The sequence below is a fragment of the Polistes fuscatus genome, unplaced genomic scaffold (assembly GCF_010416935.1).
Source record: "Polistes fuscatus isolate 324 unplaced genomic scaffold, CU_Pfus_HIC Scaffold4, whole genome shotgun sequence".
Classification (NCBI taxonomy): domain Eukaryota; kingdom Metazoa; phylum Arthropoda; class Insecta; order Hymenoptera; family Vespidae; genus Polistes; species Polistes fuscatus.
In genome coordinates, this window is record NW_025113118.1 from 4,243,254 (window position 1) to 4,260,319 (window position 17,066).

The 17,066-nt window shown below is 36.2% G+C and overlaps 1 protein-coding gene across 2 annotated transcripts in view; it reads right to left on the bottom strand.

Moving 5' to 3' along the window:
* The window catches only part of LOC122521309 (pumilio homolog 2), a 60,795-nt gene that overhangs the window by 36,981 nt on the left and 6,748 nt on the right, over positions 1 to 17,066 (bottom strand). For both annotated transcript variants that reach the window (XM_043641916.1, XM_043641915.1), the window contains exons 5-9: positions 13,993 to 14,128; positions 12,792 to 12,897; positions 12,569 to 12,668; positions 12,354 to 12,484; positions 10,621 to 10,975 (exon numbers count right to left, since the gene is read on the bottom strand). In XM_043641916.1, coding sequence (XP_043497851.1) covers positions 10,621 to 10,975; positions 12,354 to 12,484; positions 12,569 to 12,668; positions 12,792 to 12,897; positions 13,993 to 14,128 — 828 coding nt within the window. The remainder of the gene's footprint in view (positions 1 to 10,620; positions 10,976 to 12,353; positions 12,485 to 12,568; positions 12,669 to 12,791; positions 12,898 to 13,992; positions 14,129 to 17,066) is intronic.

Sequence of the window (17,066 nt, forward strand, 5' to 3'; positions counted from 1 at the left end):
TGAAGGGTTCTCAGGGACGCTCGAGAGAGCCGAAGGACCGTGAGAGAAGAGGAGAAGCCCCGAAAGAAGATGGAGGAGGTGGTGGTAGAGGAGGAGGAGGAGGAGGAGGAGGAGGAGGAGGAGGAGGAGGAAGAGAAGAAGAGCGAAGAAAGCAGAAGTGCATGACAGGGGGTGGTGAAGGGGAGGAGGAGGAGGAGGAAGAGGAATGGCAGAGGGGAAGAGCGGAAGGTACAAAAGAGAAGAGAACACAGAAGAGAGAGAGAGAGAGAGAAAGATGGAGGGTAAAGTAGAAGGAGGAGGAGTTAAGGGGGACACTGGTAGAGAAGGGGTTGGGTGGGGGGAGGGGAGAAACGGAGCCGGCTCTTTCTCGCGTAGCCGGGGCATATTGTCATCGTCCATAGCCAACAGCCTATTGTCTACAAGCAGCTTCCCCCTTTTCCCTTTTGCGACCACATATACACCAATATGGCGACGCATAGAAAGAGACAGCCACAAGCGAGAAGATGAGAACGAACGCTAGTGAGAGGGGGCCGAAGAGGAGCAACGACTACGACGAACCACAGAGATAGATTCGAGAGAGATGAGGGAGAAAGAAAGAAAGAAAAGAGAAAAACTCGTTCGTTCGTTCGTTCGTTCATTCGTTTTCTACCTTTCTTCTCAACTCGTCCCCACAACCACCACATGGAACCACACGTATACGTAACATCTTTCATATTCTATATCTTCGTCCCATTGACTTTATTTTCACGTTCAGAAACATCTACGCCATAGGACGATCGAAAAATTAGTTCTTTTAGCGAATATATAACGTGGATCAGTAGTATTAGTAGTAGTAGTAGTAGTAGTAGTAGTAGTAGTGTGGTGGTGGTGGTGATGGTAGTGGTAATGGTGATTGTAGTGGGAAGTTGTTAGGGGTGGGTGGGCGTGCGTTTTGTATCGTCCATCGCGAACTGTGCTGTCTTTCGCACCGGTTCCGTTTAGGGAAGAAGAAGCCACCGCTAGCGTAAAACATTCCACCTCAATCCACCCTACCTACCCCTCCCCTCCTTCCTACCTACCCTTCTCTTATCTTCTCTTCTTTCTACTTTACTCGACACTCTTTGAAACTTTCCTACTACTACTACTACTACTACTGCTGCTGCTACTGCTGCTGTTGCTGTTGCTACACGACTTACACATCGTTCAAAATCGTAATGCTTCGAACGAGTGAGAAAAAATAAAAGAAAACAGAAGAGAAGAGAAGGAGAGAGAAAAAGAAAGAGAGAGAGAGAGGGAGGGGGAGGAGAAAAGAAAATGAGAAAAAGGAATCATGCCGATTAAACTTCTCAACGTGCGCTACTAGCTGCTTTATCACGAAACCGCGGAAAAAGATAAGTGTTCTCCGGATAATAAAATCAAGCTGAAGCAATGCACACATACATACACACACACACGTATACCATCCTATTAAGTTAGCCTGATTTTCTGAAAGAGACGAGACGACAAGGCGACGACGATGACGACTATTATTATTACTACTACTATGAATATTATTATATTACAAGTCTAGATATAGAAACACACACACACGCGAATACATACATACACGCGATTATATTATTATTATATATACCGTAGCTTTGTAGAAACGGAAGTGAATTCATTGATTCAACTTCTTCCCACCCCTTCTAGTAGCCTTTTAAATCGTCCTTATCGCGATAACTCTATGACGTTTCGAGAATTTCCAAAGGTATAAATTTTCATTAACCAACGTTATTTGATGGATTATTATATGAAAAGTCTGATAAATTATCAAATTTTAATCTCACACATCTTCCTATGTGATCCTTATAGTCACGGTTATATATATATATCGTATGAAAATTAATTAAAATTTTTCAATTCGATTGCATTTACGTTATGAAGAAAAATTAATTACAATAATTATACCAAATATTAATCATAACATTGTCAATGCTGTATACGATCATTTGTTACATTTTTTTTTTTTGATATTTTTAGATAAAAAAAAATGATTAAAAAGCTTACAAAAGTTTAAGAGAGAAAAAATAATATTTGACAGAAGTGAGAAAGGAAAAGGAGGAGGAGGAATAGAAGTAGGAGGAGTCACGTATCCAATGGAAGTAAAAAACGAGGGGTTGAATCTTTTTGACATTCGCATTGGTCAAAGGAACAATGGAAATTGAGAACCGCTGAATTCCAAGGGATGGACGAAGAACACGCGAACTAGCGTGTTACATACTCGAACTCCTTTACCCGACCCCCCAACCCACCCCACCCCCACTCCCTCCTTGCTCTCTATCTTACTCTCTGCCCCTTTCTCTAGCAACCCTCGTAGTGAAACACGCTAACGCTTGGCGCACCCTACAATCTCTTATTATAATAAAAATGTTCACAGGAGCGATGGCTAGGTATAAAAATACTTGGCTGGGGCGTGCAAGCAAGCAAGCAAGCAAGCAAGCAAGCAAGCACAAACGAGCAAGCAGAAGCAAGCAAAGCAAGCAAGCAAGCAAGCAAGCCTGTACACCACCACCTCAGGATGGGAAAGCAACACCTATGTGACGTTGGCACGATAAACGCGCGATAAACTTGGGGGGGAAAGAAAAAAAAAATGCCCTTTGAGTTGAACTTCTACCACAGCGAGAGAAACTCCAAAATTTTCCTTTGCAAAGTTTGAACTTTCAAACGGGGCCGAGGGGGGAAGAGAAACGATAAAACGCAAAGAGAGAAAATCGGAGAAATGTATCGGCCAAAAAAAATAATGAGACCTCCTTTTTACTAGAGAGACGCGATCGTGTCCCTAAATTTAAACGATTGATTCTAAAAAAAATATATTTTATTTTATTTTGAAAAAAAGAACACGGTGACGTAATGATCGATCGATGTAAAGGGACGCTAATAATAAAAGTACAATTCGAATCCTTGCTAGTATTCGCGTCACGAAGTGTTTTTTTTATTGGAGTTTCTCGGCAGGTTTATGTCGATTTTACAACACGACGACGACGACGACGACGATAACAAAATATGAAAAAAAATGTACAGACAACCGGATTATTAACTTCGGTAAATAATTTATAAATGTATAAGAATTTGTTCACGCAAGCCAATATCGGTTGAGAATATCGTTGAATGAACCTTTCTAATAGAGAAAGATAGAATGACACGAGGTTGTATGGATAGTTATACTTGACCGTTCTTTGAAATAAACTCTATAAAGAAGGTATTGTTACTCACGTGGGGGCACTCATATGCGCGGCATTTGGAATACCGCAGTGACCCGGATTAAAAGAAAAGTTACATATTGTAGGCGAGGCATTGTACGTGATGATGTTAGTTTGAATTAGTACGATTATAATATATTTTCTAATATCTAATTACTCTAAGTAAGTATAATTAACGCGTTTGCGCTCAAGGGTGTGCGTGTTCAACGGGGGATGTTTCTATCACGTGAGATTAACGAGAATAAAAAGAAAAGAAAAAAAGATTAGTAAATAAAGGTCGGTTGTTATAAGTTGGTTAATGTATTGCGTTTACACCCTACTCAAACCCCAACAACCCACCCCATCCCCCGTCCATCAATGAATCCTCAAGAGAGTAAGAGACAGAGAGGGAGAGAATAAAAAAGAAAAAAGAAAAAAGAAGAGAAGAAGAAGAAAAGTTTTAAAATAGCACGACCCTTGCCAAATCTCTTGCACTTGGTCACGATTTGAGCGCTATTTCCTTAGTAGTCTTGGAAGAAGAAACAAAAAAAGTAGAAGAAAAAAAGGGAGGGTGGTATAGTACCGTATACACTAGGAACACGTCAGAGGCGAGAAGAAGTAAAGGGCTGGAGGTGAAGGTGGAGTGTTAGCCACCACCTCGAGTTAGTTTCTAGCCTAGATTCGACTCTCCCTGGCCGATCCGAGATTTTAATTAGGACTTACACCGCGTGCGCGCCCACCCACGTTAAGAAAGGAAGATAGATAGAGATAGGGAGAGGGAAGAGGGTGAGGGAGAGAGAGAGAGAGAGAGAGAGGTACTGCGACCGTTCTTCTCAGACTAATGATCTCTCTTTTCATTAATAATTCAGCCTCGAGTGTCGTCTTCAACGTGGAACGCAGAATATTGTACTGGTAATGATGCCAACCGCGCTTCGCGACGCCTATTGTTTCTAAATACTCATGGAAAAATTAAAAAAAAAAAAATAAAAATAAAAATAAAAAAGGAAGAAGTAGAAGTAGAAGTAAAAGTAGAAGAAGAAGAAGAAGAAGGGAAAAATATATCTTCTTTTCTTCGAAAGATTCGCTAACGATTCGTTTGGAAAATTTGTCTTTCGTTTTCGAAGGATTGAGAGAAGAGGGCTACTACTACTTTTCACCGAAACTAATCAAACCTGAATTTTAATATCAGTTCAACATCATCATCATTTGAATTTCGTTTTCGTAAACGAAGAAGAAGAAGACGACATCAACGACGACCTTGCAGAGAAGAAGATGCGTACATAACCGATGATTATGTAAAGACAGACCAAAAATATCTTGAAATGACTGACAAGCGTTTGGCCTCATATACCATATCTTCTTCTTCTTCTTCTTCTTCTTCGCTTTCGGACGATTTGACGAGAGTTATTTGCAACCGGATTCGTCTTCGTCGTTCAACTTCTACGAAATTTCGTATGGATCGGTACGAACGTGGAATAAATTAAACGCGACGTTCGTAGAAAAGAATGTTTTGCGCGTAGAGATCGATGATAAGAAATTTTGCATACATTTTTCCTTTAACCCTTCTTACCTTTCTCTTTCTGTCTCTGCCATAAGAAAACGAAAAGAAAAAAAAAAAAACGAAACCTAATTTTTCCATTAACAAAAACGTACTTTGATCGAACATTATTTGAGAGAAAGAGAGAGAAAAAGAAGAAGAAATTGTCTGTGAACATTTTCGAAGGAAAATTTCGATTCCCTACACAGATACCTAAAGATGATATTATAACCAAAAATAATATATATAAAAAAAAAAAAGGAAAAGAAGATAAAGAGAAAAGATGGAAGAAGTAGGAGAATGGGGAAGGGTTGTGATTTGTTAAAGAAAAAGAAAAAAACACAGAGAAAAATCGAAAGAAGACGAATAATCAAGATGAAGAAAAAAAGATGAAGAAAGAAATGTTGGAATCCCTGACCGAGACGATTCTACGTAGAAAATCAGTCAGAAGTTGGTGGAATCACCGTCGCGCCACACCACCGACGACGACCCATCTAAAGGAAAGGAAAGGAAAGGGACAGAAAAGGAAAGAAGAAGAAGAAGAAAAAAAAAGAAATAAAAAAAAAATAGATGTGCACCGCGGCTTCGGGCGATGATACAGATTTTCATCGGAGGAAGTCGTTGCACTTTATGCTGAATGGGCAGTGAGTCAACAACCCGCGATCCCTTCTTCTCTAAATGTGCGTTAGTGTATGTGCGTTAGTGTGTACGGTAGCATCTCTACAACAACAACAACAACAACAACAACACCTTTAACAGAGTCTTCTTCGACTGTACTCCTCCCCCTTCCCTCCCACCACCTCCCACCCTTCCATCACCCCATCTAACTCTTTCTCTCTCATTTGTATCTATCCATCTTTTGCCTTCGTCGACTTTGTCCTTCTTTTTTACGTCCAAGAAGAGAAAGAGAAAAAGAGAGAGAGTGAGAGGAAGGAAGGAAGGAGAGAGGGTGGTGTAAAAGAGTGGGGAAAAAGAGGAAACGAGGTCTGGGAATCGCTTCATGCACTGCTAAGCACGAGCCTTCGCGTAATAACACGATCAGAGAACGACTCGTCTCATGCGTCCACGCATTTTTCCTACTAGGATAACTTCCCTTTATATATATATATATATATACACACACACACATACATAAATATATATACACATCATATAAACATAAGCGTATATAAAGCAAGAATGTATCGTATATACGGTATAAACACATGTATCGTACATATATAAGCACGTATTATAGAACGTAACACGCTTTGTATATACAAACAAACAAACACGCACACAAACACATGTATATACATATATATACAAGCGCATATACAATTATATATATATCATGTCATATTATATGCAACATACATGCATATATGCACCCATGCACGCATACAAACACACATGAAGGGATAGAAGAGTAGCAGGAAAACAAGCGCTTGCACGTTGGTGCATAAATCCCGACATAATGCTCTCTCTCTCTCTCTCTCTCTCTCTCTCTCTTTCTCTCTGGCCGTAGTTCTATTTTTATGTAGGCACACATATCGAAGCGACGTGCACCAGCAGCCACCATCAGTAGCGCAAAACAAAAAAAACACACACACACAAAAAAGAGAAAAAAAAACTAAAGAATAAACCGGAGGGAAAAGAGAAAGAACGTAAACGGAAGAAGGTCGATATTTCGTGAAATTTGCGTTGACGTAACGTTACTTCGGATGCTATAAAACATTTCTTTTCTTTTTCGTTTTATTTTTATAATTATAATAATAATAATAATAATAAGAGAAAAGAGAAATATAAATCTTCGAAATGCGCAATAAACTTCAACTAATAATGCAGAGATCCTTTTTTTTTCTTTTTCTTCTTTTTTTCCATGAGGTGAGTGAGATTTGTTTTAAACGGCAGGTTTTTAACTTCCATCCGATCTCCCCACCCTCTTCCATCACCCTTCCTTCCTTCCTTCGCTAAAACGATTTTCTGCGATTTCATCCGAGCGTAGGATGAGAGCGGAAAAGAGCAAGAAGGGTGAGCATGGTAAGGGGGAGAGGGAAGAGGAGAAGAGAAGGGAAGGGGGAGAAAGGATTGAGAATGCGGTGGGTTGTGCACCTGTACGACGGGTCGCGAGCCACGTGGAAAATTTCAGCACGCCTTCCTTCTTTCTTCATTGGTACGATGTTAAAAGTTAGGCATGATAAAAATACCGAGAGAAATCAAATAAAAATTACGTAATACACCGGTGCCTCGACTATATTAAAAATAAAGAAACCCAAAAAAAAAAAAAAAAAAAGAAGAAAAAAGAAAATGGTGAAGAAATAAAAAAAAAATAGAAGCAAATTTGGTAAAAAAAAAAGAGAAAGAGGAGGAATTACGCATTAAAAATTAATTAAAAAAAAATATGAATGACACTATATGATTATAATTTCATTCTAAAAGTTACTACCCAAATGAATCAAACGAAAATGGTTTGAAATTTGTAATTAAAAAAATATATATATAATAATACTAATAAAAAACCGATCGTATATCGGTTGTGTCAGTTAAAGTTGTGTTGCATGTATGTACATATAAAAAAATAAATAAATAAATAAATAAAAAGTATATATATAAATCGTTAGATTCGTTAAGTTAGATTTTAATCGTCCTGTGTTAGAGTTAGAGATTTATTCGCGACGATCTTCAAGGAAAGTTTGTGATAATAACTGTTGATACGAACGCATACGCGAAAAGAAGAAAGAAAAAAAAAAGAGAAATAGAAAGGAGATATTATCTCGTGCGCGTATTTCAAGGATCATCTTTGATTAATTAATGACCACACATTTAATATTTTTTTCTTTTTTCGTGACGATCCTCCTAAGACATTTCGTGCTTGTCCCATAAAAAAAAAGTACATCTTTTTAGCTATGGTTATACACAGATGTCATTTATTTGAAAACACATTTTTGTTTTGTGTTTTATTTAATATATACGTTAAAACAAAATAATTGCAACTTTTGTTCTATTCTCTATTACAATATTAAAAGAAAAGAAAAAAAAAAGAAAAAAAAAGAATCAAAACCATTGTAATACACTCTAATACCTAGGACTAGTGAAATAACACGTGATGAAAATAAGCAAAACTACGTGAGTACTTTTTACGTGACCAGGATGAACAAAAAATATATATATATTTAGAAATCAAGGTAAGGATTCGCGAAAGAATAAATGAAACGAAACAATACTTAGTATTTATAGGGATAAGAAGAAAAGAAGAAAAAATATATCTATTTGAATCAAGAAAAGAAAAAAGAAAAACAAGAAAATAAAATCGAATAAAATAACAACCAATAACACAACCGAATTGAAGGAACAACGAAAAAACTGTTCTCGAGTATACAAAAAACGTAAGAAAAAGATATTAAAAAAAGAAGAAAAAAAAAGAAAGGAGAGGGGTCCCCGGGAAGATTTGTCAAGGAGAATATGTAATCAAAGTGGTCCAAACAGGATAATAGTTCGAAGAACGTGTCGACTTTCGCTCTTATTTTAAAAAATCTTCAAGGTTTCGCGAGAAAATTCAAATCGACCTCGATTTATTCGTCATCCCCCCGTTGCTCTTTCTACAATCGTTCTCCTATCCGAACTAATCCTTCCCTCACGTGTGCTTCGTGCCGGAAGGGTTCTAAAGCCTCGTTTTTGTCGAGAACGTGCGCATGTGCAATAAAGAGAGAGAGAGAGAGAGAGAGAGAGAGAGAGAAAGATGGAAATAGATATTACGTCGCTGATAGGAATGTAAGGATCTCATTCTTCTTTCGTACAGCTGTTCTTGAAAGGAAAGCGTGTCTAATCGTACAGCAAAAAGTTTCCAATCGTCCATCAGAAAAGTGCACCAGAAAATATCACAATGAAAACTTTATATATATATATATGTATTTAAATATTTATGGCTTTATATATGTATAATATGTATATATGTGTATGATGTATATATAGTTTTTTTATATATTAAAATATATAGAATATGAATTTATATATTGTAATACATATGTAGAATGTCGCTTAATATTAACTGTATTTCTCATCCTTCAAATTAATTCTTTAAAGTCTTTGGTCAATAATGGCTATTAAAAAATAAAATTATTATATAACACACACATATATATATATATATATATATATATATATATATATATAGCGATATAAAAGTTTGTAAGAATCTAACGAATAAATATAAATCTAAATAGTACATTTGCTGATATTATTATGCATACACGTAGACGATGATTCGGTGCTAAATCGTATGAGATGAAAGTACAAATGTTGTAATATACGTATAAGTATATGTGCATATTCATGTATAATATATGAACCTGTGTGAATTGTCGACAAAATGGTTAGACGTATATCGACCGTTCTATTTTACGAATAGGTTTGGAAGTAGACGTCGAGAGGCTGTCACTCTATGATTTATACGTTTGTCTGCGCCGCAGGACAAGGTCGTTCTTCCCGCTCCCCCCTGCCCCACCCCTCTCTCCTTTCAAACCACCTACCAACCCCTTATTCTCACCCTTTCCTAAATTCCTTTGTCGTTCGAATTCATCCAGAGGCGCGCATGCAAATATCTTCGATATTTTTCTTTATTTCGTATCGCTTCGAGAAAACTAAACTTACAAACTTTATCCGAGGAAATATTTAATTAAACGTAACTTTTCTATTTTATGAAGACGTCAGTCATGAATAAATAGATCAAGTTAATGAATAATAATTAACACGCTGTGTTGTTGAAACTGTAATGTGCATATGTATTGTTCTTTTTTTATATCGGTTTTTTTTTTCTTTTTATTACTTGAACAGTTAGATATGGCTTATGTTTTTTTCCTATGATTCCTTATGCTTATCACTATAGTGAATAATTAAACTTAAACATGAGTTTATATAAAACAATAACGTAGCAAATAAATTCTTTCGTGTAATGTTAAGTATTGTAGATTGTTAAATTAAATGTAACGGGTTTTGCAAAAAATGATCTAATTTAAGAAATTATTTTTAAATAATCTTTGTTTGTACAGAGTGCGTACCAATTAAAGATGCAGGAAGACTGAAGTATGGAAATGATTAAAAGTACGAGAACAGGATACAAATATTACGTATAATTAAGATGCATAATATTTTTCTTTTTCTCTTATTCTCGCGTAAATCATCTAATTATATATTATTTCTCTCTCAGACGATGAAACTTTGATTCTAACCGAGGAAAGCTTGCTACGAAACTATTGTCGTAACGATAGGCATAGTTTAGACATTTCTAACGGTATTATCATATTAATAATCATGAATTCGTGCGGTTAACTGGTATGCGTACGATGATAATATAACTGTAATATTTCATAGCTAAAAGTAATAAGATTTTTAAATATATAATTGCGTTAACTTTACTATAACGCAATACCTCGGTATCAGAACGTATTTACTACTCTATGAGAAGATAATTTATAATATATAGATAATAATTTATTTTAATTTGTATAATAACATGATGTTAAAATAGTTTGGTTCATTATTACTAATATGTTTCAAAATGATGTTATTGAAAATTAATAAAGAAACGATGAATAAAATGTTTCCTTCTTGATAAAATCCTAGACAATTCTATGACTAAATAAACAACGTTATTCGTTCATTATTTCTTTTAACAAACGAACAAACAAAAAAATGGAAAAAATGGAAGAACACAGTGCGAAAATAAATCGGTGACAAGATGGAGATTTGATGGTAAACACCAATAAAAATCCTTTTTTTTTTTATCCTGATCATTTACACGACAAATAAATAAAATACGCGCGTAGAATATTATTCAGCATCTTCGTAGATTAAAAATACAAAATATATATATTGGTAAAAAAAAAAAAAAACTGGACTTACCTGTACATCAAAATGAGTTGTAGTGTCTTGCGGTTGGGGTGGACCTTGTTGTTGTTGCTGTTGTTGAGATGGTGGAGGTGCTTGCGGGGGTGGCGGTGCTTGTGCACCAAACAATTGCGCCGCATGAGAATGAGGATGTTGAATATGATGCGTTGGTGGTGCCTGATGATGTTGAAGATGATGCGGTGGTGCTGCAGCAAACGCTGCCATAAAATGTTCCTCGTTTCCGACAACGTCGACACCTGGTTTTAATAAAACTACTCCAGCACCGCCTGCGCTAACTGCTAACGTTGCCGCCGCATTTTTTTGAAATTCTTCTTCACCTGGCGATGGCTGACGACTTCCTGGTGTACGACTATAGAAAAAAAAAATAGAAATAATTAAAGAAACAATAACAATTTTATAACTCGTTCGAAAATTCAGTTGAATTTAATTATTAATTTTTAACGATATTGAATCTGAATGATTACTTATAAGAATACTGATAATGACGAAGTTGTTATCGATCGATAAATAAATTTTACGAAAGAAAGTAAAACACACTATAGAGAAGACATGCTTTATCTATATAAAGAGAATGACGTAGTTTCTCCAGATACGAAGAAATCATCGTCGTAAATGTCAGGGACCGCATTGTTGCTTCTGATATACTCGTTGTAACATAGTTTTAAAGAAAAATATTTTTCTCATTGACATCGCAAGAAAAATCCAAGTATCATATTACATAGACGAATACGAAAATCTAGTATTTTAAACATCAAAATCTAAATCAATCATCATACCAAGGGCCGAATCTTGAAATTTTAATTTCACAATGAAAAATTAGGTTATAAGGCTCAACAAGATTCTGTTATAAACATGTAAACATTATTCTTAACTAATAACGATGCGCGTAGCATAATTAATAATGCAAACGATAAAACTTAATTGTAAAATTGATCGCCCTGGTATAATAAATATAATCGACGAGAGTAGATTTAAATTTATAATATCTTATACCCAACGAAAATAAATCGATCAAATAAAAACGCCTAATAATATTATTATTTATTATGAAATAATAATTTTAGTTTAAAATTGTGTAAGAGATTGTTAATCGATCGAGAGAAGAAAAAAAATCTGACGTACCGACGGAAAAGAGAAAACTTATCTTTTGAAAGTGTCGGTAATGTTTTTTTACAAAGTACTTTTGACCAGAGTCGCAGATGGCGCTAGTTTACGAAAAGTGACAATATGATATAAAACACGTGTACGCGTGATGCCGACGACCGCGTGCAAGCAAAACAACAGCAGCAAACAAAATCAAAGCTTCCACGCCCTTGACAATTTTATCACTGTGACGTTTCTTCTCAGCGTGTCCGGTTAAACCCTGATAATTATTCGCAATTATGCGATATATAACAACATAATACATTTAGATTATCAAAACTGTTAATATGATTGTTTGGAACGTAATATAACAATTTGATATGCATGTATTCTCCTCTTCTTCTTTCCTTCCTTTCGCTTATCGATGACGACAAATATCATTGATATTTATACGCATGTATGTTTTTTCTCTTTTTCTTGCAAGTATGGAAGGATATTCCAAGAAGAGTTTGCATTCTAATTAATCCTTAATGACTTTCAAGTAAAACCAATGAACAAAAATCAATATGGAAAATTAATGACATTCGAACGGTGTAGGAAATGAAATGTTTCGTTTCTTTTCCTTTACATCGATCAATACTTACTTGAAACCTTTATCATCGTCCAGACCGTTTTGTGAAGCTAATCCATTACCTTGTGGACCAGTATCATCTTTCGAATTATCAAATGGGCTTGCCGATCCTTTATCTTTTTCTTTTTTATCTGTGTCCGTATTCTATATAAAGGGAAAAAAACATAAGTATATGTATGTAAATATAATTAGGAAGATTTTATATTTCTCTCTATTTATCAAATTTACCAGTCGAAGAGATCCCATTCGAGGTTCTAAATCCTTAGGTGTCGTGGGACTTGAACCAAGAACATATTCCACCATCTTAACTCCCAATCCACCGGTTTCACTTAAAAGAGAAGATCTTATATACCAAAGTTTTGCAATATTAGATCACAGTTAAATTTCATGATATAAATATAAATTCGGCTTAATGTCACTTAAATAAATTTAAAAATAACATTAAACCAACCTGCTTCTAGGACTGAGAACTGTCCCAACTTCAGAAGTTTGATGATGATATCCTGTACCAACACCCACTCGTCTGCCCATCGATATTGGTTGTGATACTGCATGATCTATTAGAAAATAGAAAAAATAAAACAAACAAATAAACAAACAAAACTAGAAGATCATATCAATTCATTAGAAGAATAGAAAGAGAAAAAAAACGATAACAAGAAATAAATTATATGTCTTGTTCTTGTCTATTGAAATTTTAATTATAAATCATTGATCGGAACTACCTAGGATAATTTGTCTGTTGAAAATAAAAAAAATAAAAAAAAAAAAGACAGAATTGAGGAAGACATTAAAATTAGCAAAGACCCCTTATTCTTCTTCTTCTTCTTCCTCCCTCTAGCTATGGAATGTTGGTTAATCGAAGGGATTGAAAAGGGTTAAGGAAGGAGGGTGAGAGTGAGGGGGAGGGTTGAAGATTGTCATAGGGTGGATCGGTAGGCACGTCCCTGGCGTTGTTGGGACATTGCCCCTATACCGCCCTCGATGCCGATGCCGGGCGTCTGTCGCCATAGCAACAGCCGCGTTGCACCCATCCTCGTGAGGAGGCGGCGCACACGCAGGACCGTCTCGCATGTGCACGTTCAAGTCGCGAAATCAAGTGTTCAGTTTCGCAACACACGTTGCCTGCCACTCTCGCGCCCCAACAACATGCCAACGGTATCGAGATACATCTTCTCTTATTCACCTGCTGCTGCTGCTACTGCTGCTACCTTTACAATACTACATTTCACTCAAGCTGGAGGAAGAATTATTTCCCCTCCTATTCATTCAATAATGTGAACAACGAAAGTGAAAGCTAGATTTTGGCTGACTTTGGCTAACTTTAATCGTAGATTTTGTAATCAATAATTGAACTCATTTGTCATACAACATACGATGCCCCGTCAAATGCATCATCGTTTAATCAACTTACGATCGTATTCCAACCCTATGTCAATCGATTTATCGATCGATCGATCGCATACAAATATTTATAACTCGGAATAGATGGACATGGTGACCTTTGTAAAATAAAGATCGAAGAATAGAATGGTAAGGTAAACAGGATCGTTTAAGACGTAACGAACGAAGGTATCAAAATTAAAATGAATAATTGGTTTATAATCCAAGGCAACGGGATTGATCATTTGAAATGTAACATATAAAAATACCTGAAGTACTCCAAGTAGAATCTCGCCACATTTGGTGGTCGCCCAGGTGAAGTATCCCCCCACCACCTTTTACGCCACCCTCGTCCTTGGAACCGCCTTCGTCCACACCCCAAAGCTTTTTTGCCGAGGGAGCGATCTGGAATATTAAAAAACAATGGTTATAGATCGGCAGTTGGATCGAACATATTTCTTACTTATCTATATAAAAAATAAATTCATTTATACATTTTGATAAGAGATGAAACTTGTTTACATTCTACACAAGTTTTCTTATTTAATTATATGTAAATATCAAAAGTGTGTGGGTTTCCAAAATTACGGACAATATTATAACAAGTAAGACGTAAAAAATTAATGTATTGCAATAAAAAACAATATTTCTTAAATGTACTCATATTATTTATATTAATAAATATTTGACAACGCGTAATGTCGAGTCTGCCCGACCAGAACCCAAAATTTCGAGCACCCAACACCCCAAATATATACACACACACATACATACATACTAATTTATTTATTACATTTCTACGTATAAATATTTAATTTTGCATTTGTTAATAGAGATATTCAGAATTAAAAATGGATCGAATAAAAAATGAACTTATTGATCGTTTATTCGTGCTAATCGCACCTGTTCTGGTTAAGAGAAAACAAAAGTGTAGTTTCCATTCGGGACTTAACTACGTATAGTTGTTCGCCGAGGGGCCGTTGCACCGATCCTAACCTCACGCAACTTAAGATCCATGACGTAATAGAACGCGGTAAAAAGAGAATCGAGGAAGAGAGAAACACGAAGACGCACGAGGATCTCGGAATTCTCTATACAGGTGTATTCCGATACGTGTGTGTCGTGACAATGGTACGATATAAAGTGGATAGAGAACGCATGTACTATATACCTAATGTAAATGATAATCTAATGCAATAGTACAGGAATGAATCTATTGCTATCAGTAGAACATATATTTCCAAACCTTAAAACTTTGAATTAAAAAAAAAAAATTAAAAAAAAAACTAGCATTCGCATGATAAATTAAATCGATTAATTTTCTATGGAGTAGGTAAAAACTTTAACAAAAGAATTATACCTAATTAAATTTAATTTATTTACTCTAAGTATTAATTTGATGAAAGTAGAATGAAACGCGGTATCAGGTATCAAGAAAAAGTACTAATGGAACAAAATTTTATTAAGCAAAAGGCAAAGAAAAAAAAAAGAATAGTCCTGTGGTTGTTTTGCATTTGTACCGGGAGGATAGGGGTAGGCAGATGATCCGTCCACTTCGATCGATCATTTTTCCTATGGGATTGTAACCGGTTTACAAAGCCGCATAACTCGTTCAATTTTTATCAAATCCTCAGTTTGTCAATCAATTCGTTTCAAAAACGAACGGGACAGACGAATCGGGGGGCTTCGTTAAGTACAAGTCGTTAAATCGAACCGATAAGGGTAAGATTTTGTCGAGATATCAAAACCCAAAGAAGAAGAACAAAAAGAAGGAAGAAACAAAGAAAGAAACAAAAAATATAACAGTTCGTTGCGATTCAACACAACACAACGTTCAAGGAAAGCTAGCAATCCTTATATCAAAAGAAGAAAAATCTCAGCTACGTGATCTGAATTTAAAAGAGAGGAAATGTTTTCATTCGGAGCAGACAAAAAAGAAATGAGAAAATAAAAAGAGAAATAAAGACAGATAATAATAATAATAATAACAATAACAATAATAATAAAAATAATAAAAATAAATAAGTAAAAAAAATAAATATATATATATAAAGAGAGGAAAAAAAGAAGAGATCGAATGGTCTCGATGAAACGTTTCGCATCGATCAAAACTTGTGAATATAATTTAAAGTAAGGAGTAAAGAGAGAGAGAGAGAGAGAGAGAAAGAGAAAAAGAAAGAAAGAAAGAAAGAAAGAGAGTGAGAGAGAGAGAGAGAGAGTAAGGGTAAGGCTCGGTCAGCCGGGGATGATATGCCGCGAGTATCGACCGCGACGCCGGCCGGTGGAGACGCTTTCCACATCGCGACGCGTGGGAGAGAGCGAGAGAGAAGGAGAATGACGGGAATACCACCTACCCCCTCAACCTCTTCCTCCGCATCCTCCTCATCATCATCCTTCTCCACCTCACCTCCGTTGCAAATGGTTTTCTCCGTCTTGCTACCGTACCGCGCGGGGCGCGCAACCCTCCGCGCGACTTCTCCCCCCTCCCACTGGCCCCTTTCAGGCGCGTCCACCCACTAGATGGAAAGAGAAATTCTTCCCACAAAAGCACGCCTAGCCGTCTACTACCCCCCACCACCGCAACCGCAAGCAAGCAAGCAAGAACAGGCAAGCAAGCAGGCGGTCTTCCGACGCGCACCGTGGACGTCGCTAAACAGCCACGGGGCCACCGACCCCTCCCCAGGCCCCCGGCCACGGGTCACGGCCACTGTCCGCGCGCGTTAAGAGCACCAACCAAACAAATTCCCCCCCCATTGTCTTTCTCTTTCTATTCTATTCATCTTTCTTTATTTATTTATTTATTCTTTTTTTATTTTTTTAGTTTTATTTTTTTTTTACTTATTTCTTTTTTCTTCCTTTTTACTTATCGGAACTATGGCTACAAACGTCAAAACGTTCTTTCTATTGTACCCTCTCTTATTGATATCTGTATTTAAATATAAAAAAAAAAAATCGAAGATTGAACTTTTCGTGTTGCGTACGCATAACACTTCGACAAAATTCGTGACGAAAGTGATGATGGTGTCGTCGTCTCTGTCAGAATCTCGATAGACCTATATTTATGTTTACATTATTACGATACTATCGGAATCTCGTGCGGAGATAATTACGTCACGCGATTTCTTGTATGCCTAATGTAATATGTTGGTGTGAATCTTCGAAACGTAACGACGTATATGACGTCGCCAATACAACACACTAGAGACTCTTATTATCTCACTCGTGGATTTATGAATTCGAGTACTAGATCTAATATAAACCGATATGCCTATATATCTTACAGCTGCTTATGATAATGCCGATGATGATGGCAATGAACACATTCTAAGATTATACGAATCTT